The following is a 16501-nucleotide window of genomic DNA, read 5'->3' on the forward strand; positions in this document are numbered from 1 at the left end:
TTATACTTTAAAATAGTCAAGTGTATAAAGAATTGACTTTAGATTTTAATTTTTTAAGCTACTTCACACTGACCTATTGATCATTTAAGCATAAAAAGGTACAATTCAAGGGATGAACCAGTGATATGTCTACATTAACAGACAGCTTAGCAAAGCTAAGCTTTTAAATAGTATCTTTAGGCACACCATCCATCTGTTGCATTTCTTTTAGTCCATCCATGAACACAACTTGGAAGACAAAATAATTATTTGCACCAACAATGTGATTCTCAAAGAGCTTTTAGCCAGCTGGAATCAAAACATATCTGCAGATGAACAATATCTGAAAGTCATGACCTAAAGAAGTAGGAATTTGTTTTTGTTTTTTTAAAGCCTCAAAAATGTTCTTAATGGAAGAGTGGCTGTCAGGAGGCCATTCTTACAGAAGGAAAACAGAACAATCTGAGGTAATAACAAAAGAACTGGACTGAAATATCAGTGGCAACAGATCTGATGGAGTGACGAATTACTTTTGTATTGTCTTGACAGTATACAGTGCCTAAATAAAGTTGTATTGAATGCTTCAAATTCTGAATATATACAGAAGAGGTCAGGAGAAACGTGCAACAGTGACTACAGCCATTTGTAACACGTGGCGGAAGCTTTGATGTGGTTTATGCTGCATTTTAGTCAGTGGTGTTGAGGATCTTGTCAAAAATGATGCAATACCATCTGGAAAGTGCAGAAGAGAATTGGGGCAACTGGGGGAAAAAACTGAAAAAAGACATGCCCAATTTTGTCTTTTAGCAGTGGCCGTAACCCTATTCCACAGTATTGACACATATATGTGTGCATGTTTCAATAAACTGCTGCACCTACTTGCCATTTTCCAACACTAAAACAAATAAGCTTTTTTTTTTGTAGTGTAATCTGAAGGATTCAAAAGATAAAAGTCACACGTAAATATAAACCTGCTTTTATTAAGGAAATGTAATAAAATCCTTTGTACATGACCCCTCCACAGAGGTTCACTGTGTCCATACATGCAACTCTCATGGTTGAGGTACTGTTACAAATGAACTGGAAAAACTAAACCAAATCAGATGTCATTAACAGACACTAACTAAACCAGGGTCAATTTCGATCTGCAGTTTGTTTAAAACTATTACCAAATTCACATGCACTTTTTTCTGGGGAATAAAAGGATGAGAAAGTCTGATATACTAAACAAATGTAGGCATACATTGTTTGTAGCGGTTGTAGGTTCTTCCCCCCCCCACTATTCAGTATATAAAAATTTCACTTATACAAACAGACAAATGTTTCATTCGTTGCTCTTCCCTCAATGTACAGTTTCACCCCTCTGCATAATGCATAGACACAGAAAGCTTTTCACGACCAAAGAAGCTATGGTGTGTTATCATTTACCAACAAAAAAGAGATGTTGAGAATCACAGCTGCAGATACTGCGCTTACATGAGAACAGCTTCTAAAGTGTGTACAAAGTGTAAACCATAAGCTCAGTTGAACCATTTGAATGTTCGGTTTACATAAAAAGGGGTCACCTTCCTAGCCTCTAAAGTATTTATGAATCTTTTGATTTCAACAATATGGCATTAAGTGATCAAACACGGGCCTCATTTCAATAAAAGAATCATTTCTTTTCAAAGAGTGGCAGCTGAAAGAAATGCACAAAGTCGATTCAAAACAAGCATCTAAAACAGATTCAGTCGTATGTGACGTCCAGCTGGCTTTGAAAATGACACCACCTAAGCTGTTTAAGATGACCACTAATTTCACATTATTGATATTTTCCGAGTAAAAACCTGGATTCACTATTGTCAGTTAAATTGATCTTAACCCTAGTGTTCGATGCTTGTCCTAGATATTCTGATACACTGAAAAAAAGCCTTATAGTAAAACAAGAAAATGACTTTACTTCACTAAATATAACATTTATCCAACTTAAGAGTTCACCACAAAAATATGTCTGTAAAGGATTCAAATGACTAAATAAGTAATCCAGGATTTTGATTTCAAATCATGGCTTTTTTTCTCTTTCTTCTTCTTCTTTAAAATAGAAAACAACTGAAATTACAACAGTTTGTTTGTCATTTGAAACAATGTTTTGCCCTACTTCCACAGATTTTTTTATTTATTTATTTTTTATTTTCAAGTGAATTAAATTTTTAAATTGCATTGCCATGATGCAGAAATGCTCCATAAGGCACTACGAGAGGCAAATCCCATGTTTCCAGAAGCAAAAGTCCTGTTGCAACATTGCCCTCTGTTAGTGTGATGGGTTCATAACCCAAAATGAGCACTTGTTGACTTGTAGGCTTGTGTCCAAGTTGGTGACAAAGAAGGCCGTTGCCTCCAGGACGCCAACCACGGAGTGTCGGGGTCACACAGAGTGGCAGTTTCCATCCAGGATCACCGGCGGGAATCGAAACAATTCACCTGTGTGAAGCCAGAAGATGTGCAAAAGAGAGTCAAATGAAAAACTGCCGTGTGTGGGTATTTCATTTCAGCTTATTTGATTCAAAAGCCAAGATTCCCCTGCTGCTTCACAAAAGTGAGTTAACTACAGAAAATTATTACTTCAGGCTCATCAGATCTGAGGGCATCAAACCAGCTGCAGTAGGTTAGGTAAACTTGATAAAATGTTCAATTTACTTTAGATACTAAGCTTGGTAATCAACAATCAGCTACAGATTAGAGTCAAGCAGAGTGAAATATTATAAAAAGAAAGCTGAGACTGAATTGAATGTGTGTTAAAGACAGACTGTATATAAAGGAGGGATGCAGCTAATGTGACATCAGCAGTGTTGGGATGTTTCTTAAAAAGCTGCTGAATTACTCATTACTCGTTACTTTTCTTAAAAGTAATGCAGTATGTTACCTAAGTACCACCTTGAAAGTAATTCATTACACTACCCGTTACATGTAAAATGACCTGAATCTTACTTTCAAAATTACCACTTAACAATATAAACCTACACTGCCACACCAACACAAATCTCTACTCCTATGAAGACACACATACATCCATCCATCCATGTCCTTCTGCTTATCAAAGGCCGGGTCACGGGTGCAGCAGCCTAAGCAGAGAAGCCCAGACCTCCGTCTCCCCAGCCACCTCCTCCAGCTTGTCCAGGGGAACACCAAGGCGTTCCCAGGCCAGCCGAGAGATATAATCTCTCCAGCGTGGGTCTGCCCCAGTGCCTCCTCCCGGTGGTACATGCCCGCAACACCTTACCCAGGAGGCGCTCAGGAAGCATCCTTATCAGATGCCTGAACCACCTCAACTGGCTCCTTTCGATGTGGAGGAGGGGAGTACTCTGAGCCCCTCCCGGATGGCTGAACTTCTCACCCTATCTCTAAGGGAGAGGCCAGCCACCCTTCGGAAGAAGCTCATTTCTGCCACTTTTAGTCGGCACCCACAGCTCGTGACCATAGGTGAGGATGGGGACATAGATCGACCGGTACATTGAAAGCTTCCCTGTTACACTCAGCACAACTTCACTACAATGGACCGGTACAGCGTCCACATCACTGCAGCCGCTGCACCAATCCATCTGTCGATCTACCGTTCCCTTCTCCCGTCACTCGTGAACAAGACCCCGAGATACTTAAACTCCTCCACTTGGGGCAGGAGCTCATCCCTGACTTGGAGTGGGCACTCCGTCCTTTTTTGGACCGAGGACCATGGCCTCAGATTTGGAGGTGCTGTTTTTCATTCCCACTGCTTCAAACTCGGCTGCGAACCGTTCCAGTCCGAGCTGGAAGACATTACCCGACGAAGCCAACAGAACCACATCATCCACAAAAAGCAGAGATGAGATTCTGAGACCAACCAAGTGAAAGCTTTCCACCACTTGGCTACGCCGAGAAATTCTGTCCATAAAAACTACGAACAGAATTGGTGACAAAGGGCAGCCCTGGCGGAGCCCAAACAACGACACGCATACGATTTTATTTTATTTTTTACAAGCCGACAACACAAAACGAATATGAAAACCAGCCCAAAAAGACACATTGTTTCCACTGTAGAAACAAACAGTAGGTAGAAACGGCCGTTACAAGCCTGACTGCTCATCACTGCTGCACCTGCTGAAGTTCAGGCTCTGGCTGCTGAGTGGGGTTAACATGTACTCAGCTTTAATATCACTGACAGACGAAACTGAGGAACACGGCAGACTCACACACTCCATTTTGACTTTGCTTTGCAGGAGCATTCACCCCCTGCTGGCCACTAATGTAAGTTTAGGAAGATTCACTTTTCAGACTTGGAAGCGTCCATCTTTTATATACAGTCTATGGTTCAAAAGGTTTCCAACTTCTCTTTTTTCAAACAAAAAAAAACCTCGAAGCAAGTTTAAAAGTTGAGAATCATCTGAAGACAAAACTTTAACATTTCACTTATATGTGACTTCAGTACATTTCTAAACAGGTTACGGTCACAGTAAAAGACATACCCTTTAGATTTTCACACTCTCTGTCCCATAGACGTTGTAGCCTTCACGGTACGTGGCAAAATTCTGGGTGTTTGCAGGAGGGGCCGGCTTAAAGTTTTGGGCATTCTTTGCCAGCTTCAGTCTTTTGGTTTCTTGCCGTGACTTATAGCAGAACTCTATCAAAGCCACGGTCATAGCCAGGCCAAGCCCTCCGACTAGAATATAGAAGACTCCTGCCACGTTGCTCAGGCTTAGTGCACTTGTCTTGTCCTGGGGAAGGTAAAGACCTCCGTTAAGACTTCTTTTAACTGGCACTTTGAGGCTGACCTCATACACACTAACATAAAAACCTACACTATATTTACACCCTGCTGCGCTATGACTACACAGAAACTGTGAGGAGGCTGCTAAATCTGTCTACAAATCCCTCTGAGGTATGGCTACCTAAAAATGAGAAAAGTTGGAGCAACTCAAATCTGTCTAGGTTCTAGTCTCAAGTTATTTGTGCTCTAAGTGGCTGTGAAGGTGAATGTAGAGAGACTTGCTATCTTTTGCCTGTTTTATGGTCTCTTTACGAGGCCACGTCTAGCGGAAGGCGGTCGTGGTCGTACAGGTCTACAATCCTCAGATCACTATCATAGCTGTTAAACTTAGCCTCAAAAACACTGCATATGTAACAATCAAGGTGGCAAGCTGTAAAGGTGAATTGAACCATTTTGCTGCTATTAAAAAAAGCCTAATATTGAAATTCATTTGTATGTGAGTTTTAACATATATTGTATAGTTCTAAAAAAAAAAAAAAAAAAGGTAAATTCTGCTTTTTTGTTGACCTAAAAAGTACTTCTAGGATATAAATCTCTTAATTTTAATTAATTTTTAACAAAAGGTTCCTTACTCTGACACTCCATCTTTGAGACATGACTATTAAATACCATTTGACCACTTTAGAGCTCAGATGGTATTTAAAGGTCAGTTTGGACTTTGTCAGAATAAGGATGCCTTTGGGAAATCCAGAGAAACTATTTCACATACCAATGAATAAGATCAGCAATAAACTACAAGTCTGGGTGAAAAACAGCAGTATAATGGTTTCAATTCAAAACTTTATGGTATGATTAAAAAAAAAACGTGTGTTCTCATGCAAAAAAAATTTAATTTATTTTAAAAATTGAGAATTGTCTACAAACAAAGAAGTTAATGTAATGAGCCGTGTTCAAAGTGTAGGTGTGTGTTGCACTGCGGTATGTGTAGGGCAAACCTAGTTTTGAATGTTTTCCATGTGTTGTTGTGTGCTTTCGATGTTTGCGTATGAACATTTAGATCAAAATGCATTTTAGCAATCAGTGTAAAAAGACCTGCAGCGACTGACCTTACTTCCAGAGTCCTTGGTTCCACATTCACCCTTATCGTACCACCATTTGTTTTTCAGCTTGTCTAAGATGCCTTGTTCACTGAGTTTCAATACTGCAAGGTTTACAGGAGTTCTTCACGTGGGAAATAACATAAATAACATTGTATTATGTTATTTTATGTTATTCAACTTTTTTAAAAACTACTTTATACTGTACAAAGCGATAGAGTAGGGTCCTGGCCAACATATCACAGATAGCAAGCAACACTGCAGTATATAGATAAAAATATGACTTTCATGATCCATGGCTAACCTAGCATGCCAGACCCCACCTATATCGCTTTGAGTAATCGGCACACACTGATCACAAGAAGAAGAAAAAAAAGATTTAAACTTGCAGAATAAAGCAGCTGCTGCATAGCTTTCAGGGAATGAAAGAAAACAGAGGCAGTAATTGCTGAGGGCACATTATTATCTTTTTGTTGTTGTTGTTGCTATGGGCAGCCTTTTTGAAGTTCAGCAAGGTGGATCTAACAGGAACCCTTTCCTGACTAACAGCAGTCCAATTCTATAAACAGCTATTAGGAGGCTAATGTCTCACAAAATCACCCCTTTTAACTCAGAGTGACCAATCACATGAGAGGAAATTATAGAGGGATCATGAAACGATCTTGATTTATTTGTTTACTTTGAGACTCGCTGACTCCAAAGGTCAGAGTCGTGATTTGCAGGGATTTTTTGTGGAAGACATTATGCTGCATTTCCTCGACTGCTAGATTTCCAGGCTTGTTTCCTTTCAGAAAATAAAGATCAGTGTATGCAATCCATCATCATCATCCAATATATTGCTCTCACCACTGTATGTGTGCGTGTGTGTTTTCCCCCTTGTCAAATACGCCTTGTGTTTTGCAATAATACATAAAAAATAAATGAATATTAAAAGAACAAAAGGGCAGGGGGCAAGGGATCTGTAGTCCTGATCTCCAAGAAGAGCACTTTGAAGGGCAAAGTTGAGACTAGTTTGTTTGAGCGTTGAACACTACAGAGACAAACAGCAGACGCTAGACGCATGATTATAAATGCAATCGAGTCAGAGCCAATTTAACGTCGGCAGTTAGGCAGAGTTTAATATTTTCCTCTGAAGCAGAATCATCAGGAATCATCCTACACATTTATATTTATAATTGTATTATCTAGAAGAAGCTTTACAGACACTATGAGGATGAACAACAAACCAAAGAAATCAACTTAAGAGCAGGCACGACTGCTACCAACTTAAATGATTTTCATAATAACTGTTTAAGGGCACCTCATTCTGCACAATACAAACACACTTTTTATGAAGCAACATCTAGTGGTTTGTATGTTGATTTTCTGGCTGTATTTATTCTCCACTTTGGTGCACTAAGAGAGGCCACAGCAGAGGTTCCAGTGGTAAATGTAATTAGCATAAACCGGCGAGCTGGTTAGGATAATGACTGGTTGTTATTGGCTAACATCTACCCTGCCTCGTGGCATTCTGGGTAGAATGATCTACTCCACTGAGCTGCTTAAAAAAAATCTGTTTGTTATAAATTATGAACATGATTTTTCATCCAGTAGGGGGAAAACTTCACAAGGTGGACTGCAACAGCCTGCTGGTCATCACATAAAGAGGTTCAAGCTCACCACCAGGTGGTGACCATGTGCTTTTAAACAACAGCCACTGCCCAGACTCACAGTTTAGAAATGCAAATGTATTTTCTGAATCTTTCCTATATGAATAAACCTAAACACAAAACGGATGCATCCATATCCAGCCTCTGCACAGAAGCACATTATTGAAGCAGCTGGAGGCACAGGCTTTTTTGGGCTATTTTATTGTGCTTGGGTTTGTAAATAGTTTGCCCCAGAGACACACAGTTGGCTGCATTGTGGTGTGTACTGCTAAATAACTCAACCTGTCATTTACTGTCAGAGAGACAAACACTGGGAGCTGTCCCAAACCTCTGAAGTAATAGCATTTCACGGCTCGCTCCACTGAGAGCGAACCCTAAACAGTTAAAAAGGGTGATCTATCAAACTGATTCACATTAAAGCAAACAGAGATCCAAATGGTCCAAATTAAACCGAAAGCCAAAAATACATCGCTGCCAGCAGTACTCACTGGGTTTAGTAATATGCTATAAAGGAAAATATAAGCAGCACTGCAGAATTAGGTACTTATATTTTAAACAGATATTATTTTTATATTAATTTTTTTATACAAACATTTATATTGTCAACAGTTTCACTAATTCAATTGAATGGTGACACATTTTATACACTATGTCACAAATGTGTTTCAGCAGATTTCCGATCATTATGTTTACAGACCAGCTTCCTGTTATGGGAGCCTGCAGAAAGTGAGGATCGAAGGACACACTGATATCTGCTTGAAGCTATTAGAACTGTGCATTATATACCATTTCACCACTTTCTGCCAGTTATCTCCCTTATTTGTATTTATAATTCTTAATACAAAAGATTGTGCAGCCCACCTACATACTTGACAGCTTTCAACTCTCTGATTTGCTTAAATGTTAAAAAATGCGACAGTACTGTTACATGTCTTAATCGTTCAACAGCTGGCATGCTATAAATACTCAAAAATGTTATTTTAACGTGAAAAAAACAAAAACCCAATATGGTTCATTGTTATAGTCCACAGATGCCTGTTTTTATCTCACTTTTGATTGCCTAATTATTTAAAAGGGAAATTAATGATGCATCCGCTGTCAATTAGATTTCATTGAAATCTGTGATTATTAGGCATAATTTCCTCCAGGAATCTTAACAAATGTATGTGTAAACAGCCTAAATCTGTCTGCAGAGCCACATGTGAAATCTGTAGCTGACTTATGAAATAGGATTTTCATTGCATCAGTCCTTAAAAGAAGTATAAGCCCAACCCCCGTGACAAAGTGCGGGACTGAAAAAGAATATAACGAACACCTGTACAGGCTGTTGCAATGGAATACAACATCTTACATTTGTGAAGCTAAATAATTAATCTCCAGCGTCAGTGTGCCTCCATCAAAGAGGTGTGGGTTCACCCCTTTTGCTTATGCTTGGTTCTGTGCTAAGACATGTGAAATTTAAAATTTCACAAGTTTTAGTGCTTTGTAGGATTTGATACAAATTTGCACAGGTGATTCTTTTACTGTGTGATTTAAGTGACCTCACAACTTTACCTTTCACACTCTCTGCAGGACAGGAATACAGAAAAGAGGGGAAAACATTCAAGACAGCAAAGAAGAACATAAAAAACTCATGCAAAATCACTCAATACCAAAATAACCCACAGGAACAAATATAAAAGGTTTAAATTAGTTCAGCTTCACTGAATAAATTTAGAATATCTCAGAGTAGAAAAACATGAAAACATTTTAAAATATATGTGATATGTAGTCTATACATATACATGTATGTGCTGAATTTCATTTGAGGACTCCCAGTGATAACAGCAGTGGGCTTCACATACAATATATCTCCATATTATTGCTGAATTGCCAACACTGGTGTTTCTGAAAGTGAAACAAGGACAAAGAAATGTGGCAGTCCGGAGTGATACTGTTGCACTGATCAGCTGCTCTCTTTCTAACCGGACATAAAGGGACAGAGGACAGTTGCCAGTGAGAGGAGACGGTTTCTTTGCGTTACCCCCTCTGGCAGTATCCATATCCTGCTCACTCAGGAATGGGACGACCAGAGTCAGTAACAGGAAAGTTCGTCCTGTCTCTTCTCTCTTAATATGTCAAGTGTACTGTGGTCATGATGCAAGCTGAAGAGCAGAGGCAGAGATGGATCCAGAGTCTAGATCCTGGTGTCTAAAACAAAAGATCAGGGGCCTCATTTATGTTAAGTTTGTACAACTGATTTGATTAAGGGGGGGGAATATATATATATATATGTCATCAGTGTCAATATTTGAAAAACACTGATGTGCAAAGAAAGGTTGCAGCTCCTCTGCAAAGTTTGAAGTGATGTAAGTTAGTATGCGCGTGCACACAGTATGAAAAAGCAAGACATGCTTTACAGTAATAATTAGCTAATGTCCTCTATTATCATTTAATTTCTCTTTTTTGTTTTAACTTAACAGAGAAAGTGAGACTACATAACCTTTCAAAGACAGTGTAATGAGCTTTGAATTACATCTAGTGTGAGTTTTATCATGTGACCGATAAACAAGAAAAGGATACATCATTGGCGTAACTTTGTGCTGAATATTGGGGGGTCGAAGATCTCGGTCGCAATAAATAAATAAATCTGGGTAAATTCCCAGATGATAAAACATGCAACAATTTTCCTGGTAATACCTGAAATGAGTAAAGAAAATCAACAGTCTATTTATGCAAGATAATTCAAGATAATTCATAATTTTATTGGGGGAGTTGTATTGGTTGGGTCTGATTATTTGGGGGGGGGGGGGGGGGGGGGGGGCGCGTAACCTCCATAACCCCCCCAGAAATTACGCCCCTGTGATAAATCCAGCATGTCATTGTCCTGTATGTGAGTAACTCTTATGGTTATAATAATGGGCTAATAAGGAAACGTTGCATAGTCTCACTTTCAGGACTGAAAGCATCTTCACAAAATTCAGTTACACTTTTTAGCTATTACAAAACAGTAACTTGGTGAGAAGATGTAAGCACAAATCAAATCCTCTTGCACAAATGGAGCCCCTGGTCATATCTTACACTCTACCGTTGAAGGGTTTGCCAGGTCAGGATGGCCAGGGAAAGTTCTTTGACTGGCCTTTGATCAAGACCAAGCAAAGGTTTCTGTCAGTCTTACTCTGGATTTCAGTGAGAGGATGTCGGACAAAAAAAAAAAAGTTTGGATCATTAGTCGCCACTCTGTCATTAGAATTCTCACGTTTGCCTGCAATGCTTAGTCCCCTCAAGACAACGCTGTTTCCTGTGCCTGCCCTAGCGGTTCAAGCAGCAGATTGGAGAGTGCACGTACATTTTATTCACTCTTTCTAGCGTTAGTTTTAAAGAACATTCATGTTGGTCTGTAGATATAAAAAACAGAAGAAAAATTAAAGTTTCCATCTTTCATAACCACAGACCAAAAACTACTCTGTCACGAGCACAGCTTTACCCACTGCCTTTCCTACCTCCTGCGTCACATACCTCTGGTTTAGCTCACATTTTTTTTCCTCCTCCATTAGCCAAGCAAAGGGTTCCCAGTTGATCACTGTTGCATAATAAATAATAGTAAAGCCACAGGTAATGACGAGTAACTTCTAAACACGTGATTGGCCCCAAATGCTACACTCCGTGACGACAGCCTTGCCGATTACTCTGTTCTAGGATACCCGACTTTGGTGACATTGAGGCTGACCTTAGAGTCACCTCCCCCGCTGCCGCACTCTCCCTTGTCGTACCACCATTTGTTTTTCAATTTGTCCAAGAGGCCTTGCTCATTCAGTTTTAACACTGCCAGGTTAACAGCATTTCTTGAAACGATAAAACATAACTTGTAAGAAAATGAACAGGTCCGTGAGAAATCTAATATAGAATATTAGTAAGAAATAGTGATAAATATCAATGGTTCATAGGGGGAGCACGGGAGGGACAAATTGGTAAAGAATTTCACTGGTGTGGAAGGGTAAGAAGCATTTTTACAGCAAAGAAAACGTTAAATATTAGAGAGGTGGCATGGAGGGTTACATTTGTAACTGAAGTGTGCGGGATGGGGACATTCTGTCATTGATCATTTAGAAACAAGAACATCTAGCATGCAGCTTAACATTCATCACAACTGACAGACCAGCATTGTAACTAGCAAATTAATTCAAGAAATATTTTTAAAAGGAAAAGAAAGGGGAAAAAGAGAGGAGGGGGGGGGGGCACCACAGAAAGGAGAAGAAAGGAAAGCTGAGAAGGAGAAGAGACAACACAAACGAGAGGATGGAGGGAAAGTGGCACGTGCGCACGTCGATGTGACTAATATACTGATAACCTGAAGAAACAGGAGAAAACAACAGACACAAACCAGATACGTGGGACAGGAAATCAAAAATGGCTCAATGTGTGTGATTCAATTCAGATAACTCATAACATGTTTCACTCGGAGATGCACTTGGGGAAAAAAACAAAGGGCTTAAGAAGAAGAGGATGAGAAAAGGAAACATCAGGGTAGGTGGAATACTATAACAACATGGAGGATATTGTTATAATATCCCACCCACCTTAATGCAGAGCCTTTTGGTGTGGCCACACCGTAGCCCTTAGAGTCGAGGTTGCCGCCCACTTTCATGGTGTCGCATGGCTTCCGCTGCTCTATGTACTCATTCATAGTGGATTCGAGAAGAAAGGCAAACTTGCCCTTCGACTTTCGTACCCGGGAAACCCCGTCTGGTGTTGTCTTGGCAAACACTGAGGGTTCGGCAGATTTCATGTACGACCACATTTTCTCATAAACTGCTATTTTGGAGCGCTGCATTCAGGGGAACAGAGAGAGAAGAGAGAGACAGTTAAGGTCAAGGTGCACAGTAACAACCATGAAAACAATCGCATGAAGCTGCTGGGAGTCCGAGTTACATGATAATATTGATACAGGTCTGGACTTTAAGTGTGGAGCCGGAGCCGCAAGGATGTTATCGGGATTTGTGCAAAATAACCGAGGTGTGGCAAGAGGCTGAAACTTCTGTTTCCCACACGTTTCTCATACTTTATTAGAACTCTGTCATCCAACTATAAAAAACAGCCAAGATATCAAAAACATTATATTGTCAACGTTTTCCCCCTCAGACACCTATTAGAGTTATTAGCTGCTGTATTTAGGGGGGGAAGACTCAAAAATGTAACGCTTTATTCTGGTCCGAGCTGCTAAATGAACAATTAGTGCCACCAAATATACTCTCAAGGCACCTCTGATGGTCTCTAATTAACAGGTTACACCTCAGTTTTCAATATGTACTCATGACAAGACTGGCAACAGTCACAAAGTGGCTGAGGGAAAGTTACAAGTAGTGAGTACGTGCAAGAGATTGACAGGTAAAATTGAATTGATTAAAACTAAACTCCCCCCATCCAAACAAAACAAAACAAAACACTGGAATGAAGAAACGAGCCATTTCAGCCAAAGGACAGCAGCATGTGGATGTGTGTGTGCAAACACTAAAGACGGTTGATGCCAGGAGTTGCGGCCAGTTTTCAAAGGCTGGAGGGGTCCAGGTGAGCTGTGTTAGCTGACGACCCTCCTATGCCGGCCAACTGCCCTCTAATATAGGCTAGGACCGCCTCCAAGACAGCGGGAGGGAAGTCACGCTCACACAGCTCCCTGCTCCAGCTCTATATTTAGTGCACAGACATGAGTAGTATCAATATTTTCATCTAACGCTCAGCAAGAAAGTAAGTGTATTTTCCAAAACTCCTAACTAGCTCGGCTCTGAATCGCAGGGAAGATAGCTGCTGCTGTGGTTATTTTCAGCAGCAGGTGTTTCGAGCTGTTACCACACCTGCTGTGACTTCACAGATCTCATCGCGTACTGAGCGCTGCACTAACAGACATGTGCTGCTTGTAATTCAGAGTGGATTTACCCTTTAAGTGCAAACGGTGCTGCAGAGGTAGTGGGCTCCTTGCCAGCAGCCTGAAGTCTGACAACCTGGCAGCTCAGCAGAAGTAACATGCAGCACATGTTTGGTATCAGTATCGATAAGCAGGAGTGACCTCCGCCACAGTTTATGTTCCTGCCAGCAGGTCACAGCTCATCACAGTCGCCGCCATCACGGTTGAGATTTTATTCAAATCAATCTGTTTGTACATCGATGCATGGATTGAATTTGCCGGTACTGTGCATATGTAGCTGTTTAGGTCATGAGCTACTGCATCAAGCAGCAGCTAAAAATATACTGAAAACTTAAGAACAGAGAGTTATTTTGCATGTTCACCTGTAAAACAGCCAATCTTTATTCCCTTTGGCTTACAACACTATATTATTTATTTATTTATTACTTTATTATTTATGGAATATTATTGTTATATATATGTTAATAGCACGGTGTGTGTCATATAATAGCTGCAAAGATAAAAGGTTAGAAAATGATGCATTAAAAAAAATCCACACAAGCTGCTTTTTATGTACCGTTTTTGAATTTTAGTGTGTGGAGTTTGCATGTGTGGATTCTCTCCAGATACTCCGGCTTCCTCCCACAGTTCAAAGACATGCAGTCAGTGGAGTTAGGGTAACTGTTGATAGTTAATGTCCCATAGGTGTGAATGTGAGTCTGAATTATTGTGTTATTGTTCAGAGGGTACCTCGCCTCCCACCCTATAGAAGCTGTGATGAGGCTCCACACACTCCACAAACTTAGTTGCAAACACTATGTATGCATGCAACACATTGTGCATGTGTTTTGATTTTGGAGCCTGCTTTACGTTGATGTGTTTAAGGTCAAGAAGGAACTGCATCAGTCCACCTGCACTTAAAAGAAGCTACAGAAGCTACAAAAATCTTTTTGAACTCCTTTTAAATCTCTAAAATGACTGGTTGAGTCAGGCGTCTGCACAGCTTCCCCCCCCCCCCCCCCCCCTTTTTATTTATTTTTAAATACCTGAAAAATCAGCAGGTTGTCTTTTTTGTTGTTTTGGCTTTAGTGTTCAGTATGGATCAGTATGCATCCACACCAATTGTACCGCAAACACAGAAATAACACGAGTTGTGACTCACCAGGAAAACAAAAAAAGGGAAAAAAACCTTTCTAGTACTTCTTCTTCACATGCTGTGCATGGGTGATCTGAAATACACTCTTCTTTGACAGTGTCAAGAACTCCTTTTGTAATGGCATCTTCTTTAACTTATTTGACCCGCTAACTTCAAGTCTGACGGCTTCACCTCTGTGGCCCAGTCAGCTGCCAGCTGGAGCAGCTACAGACATGCACAGCACGGCCCTACTCTGACACTCAGTACGCTGCTAAAAATGGCCAGCGAGAGGCTGATCGCTGGGCACCAGGGAGTAGGAGTACACAGCTGTCTACAATAGAGAGGAGAGGGGAAAAAAACGAGGCTACATTAAACTGGGCTAATGCGACCTGCACTTGGCTGTGAGAGATGAATCTCAGAGGGAACTTTGGCTTGAACTCATATTTATTAACAGCGTCTGTGCGACCGGTTTGTTCCAGATTGTATGTTCAGTAGTCATGTGAGTCAGTCTTCCATTATTTCTATTAGGTAAATGAAAACATCAGAGTGAACTGACAAACTGTGTCAGCTCGGCAACGTGTACGGCAACATAAATAATTCACCAGATATGTAATGGATTGTGGGCTCGGGCTAGTAAGTGAATCATTCTTGACATATGCACGATTTCAGTTCAGTGGAGTGTTCATGTAAACACTGTTAGCATGACAATAATAGCTGATGACAGGTCTGACCATAGTGCGCAAACTGCAATTCTTCTCTGGGTTGCATGTAAATGTATGCTTGTCAGAAGTAGGCCGGTCATCTGTGCGGAAATCTGTGAAACTCCTCACGCTGTCAAACTGATATAAGCGCTGCGAAATCTTCTCACCACGGTGGCTTAACTGAGACAAATTATTCTCAATTAATTACTGGTGTAACCACAACATCGAGAATATGACAAGCTGGTCACGTCCTCCGGCCAGTGAGAAATTTGGGTTTACTGCCCGTCATTCATTCTGAAAATGAAGTAGTCCTTCTTCCAGCAACCAGTTTGTCTTTCAGCAGCTGACAGAGCTAAGAGTGACTCATGGCCCTGAGCGTGTCTGACACGCTGCTGGCATCTCAAAACGAAGACAACGGGCCAAAGCAAAGCATGTGCACTCTTTTTGGTGTTTTTATATAGTGGCGTTCAATATTTAGTTACATGCATGGTTAAGGATATAATTACAACTCATTTACTGTATGTTCATGATCAGTGGAAATAAATTAAGAAAGCAACCAAACAGAAGCATGGCTCATTTAGCACAAAGCTGTTATTAAAATGATCTTTAATATTGCTTCGCTCATGCGCTCGTTCCCCACTCTAACATCTGATCACTGTACACAACACAGTGAAATGCAACAAGCTAAATTTAGTTGGTTCAGTTCACCATACTCTGTAAACTGTTGCACACTGGAGAGTGAAGCTCAGGACAGATTATGTGCAAAAATTAATCACAAAATATCCCAATACCTATAATATATAGCAGATTTTAATAATTTCTGTAAAGAGGTGAAGCTAACAGTGGTTTCTCAAATCTGGCCACCTGAGCCTTGTGCCAAGAGTCAATCCTCTTAAACCTCTACGTTAAAATTTCAGAACTTCACAACAATAATAAACATATTTACACCTCATATATAGAGTGGCTTTGATCTCTCGCTATATAGCCAGCAGCTGTACAGGGAGGTAATACTTCTTATGGTTTAACTTGTTAAATTGAGAGATCATTTTGCAACTGAATGGGGTCAAGTTGGCGATTACATGAAATCTGCTTTTGGTAATATGGTGATTAATTGTGACAAATCTGCAATAATTGCAACTCTGTTGCTGTCTGCATAGAAAGAAATTCCCATTAAGTACTTCCATTCAGAGTCGAGCCAAAAATTTATAGATTTGAAACTGAAATTCATAAATTTCTCCACAAATGGTGATGTAGTGAAAAATGGCATGGCAGCTACTTTCTACTTTCTAATTTTATTTATATAGCGTCAAATCACAACAACAGTCGCTTCAAGGCGCTG

The 16501-nt window shown here is 40.3% G+C and overlaps 1 protein-coding gene across 8 annotated transcripts in view; it reads right to left on the reverse strand.

Moving 5' to 3' along the window:
- Nucleotides 1-939: 939 nt before the first annotated feature.
- LOC147320404 (glutamate receptor 3) overlaps nucleotides 940-16501 on the reverse strand; it is an 81453-nt gene continuing 65891 nt past the window's right edge. For 2 of the 8 annotated variants that reach the window (XM_086308343.1, XM_086308341.1), the window contains 4 exons: nucleotides 12005-12252; nucleotides 5806-5920; nucleotides 4458-4706; nucleotides 940-2439 (listed from right to left, as the gene is read on the reverse strand). In XM_086308343.1, coding sequence (XP_086164469.1) covers nucleotides 4461-4706; nucleotides 5806-5920; nucleotides 12005-12252 — 609 coding nt within the window. In that variant the 3' untranslated portion in view covers nucleotides 940-2439; nucleotides 4458-4460. Of the gene's footprint in view, nucleotides 2440-4457; nucleotides 5921-11154; nucleotides 11270-12004; nucleotides 12253-16501 lie in introns of those variants that run through there. The other 6 variants (XM_086308340.1, XM_086308342.1, XR_015131262.1 and 3 more) reach the window with 5 other exon arrangements.

The sequence above is a fragment of the Aulonocara sp. 'chitande type north' Nkhata Bay genome, linkage group LG10 (genome assembly GCF_057382095.1).
Source record: "Aulonocara sp. 'chitande type north' Nkhata Bay isolate Kocher_YH1m ecotype deep benthic linkage group LG10, A_spYH_male_GT1.1, whole genome shotgun sequence".
Lineage (NCBI taxonomy): Eukaryota > Metazoa > Chordata > Actinopteri > Cichliformes > Cichlidae > Aulonocara > Aulonocara sp. 'chitande type north' Nkhata Bay.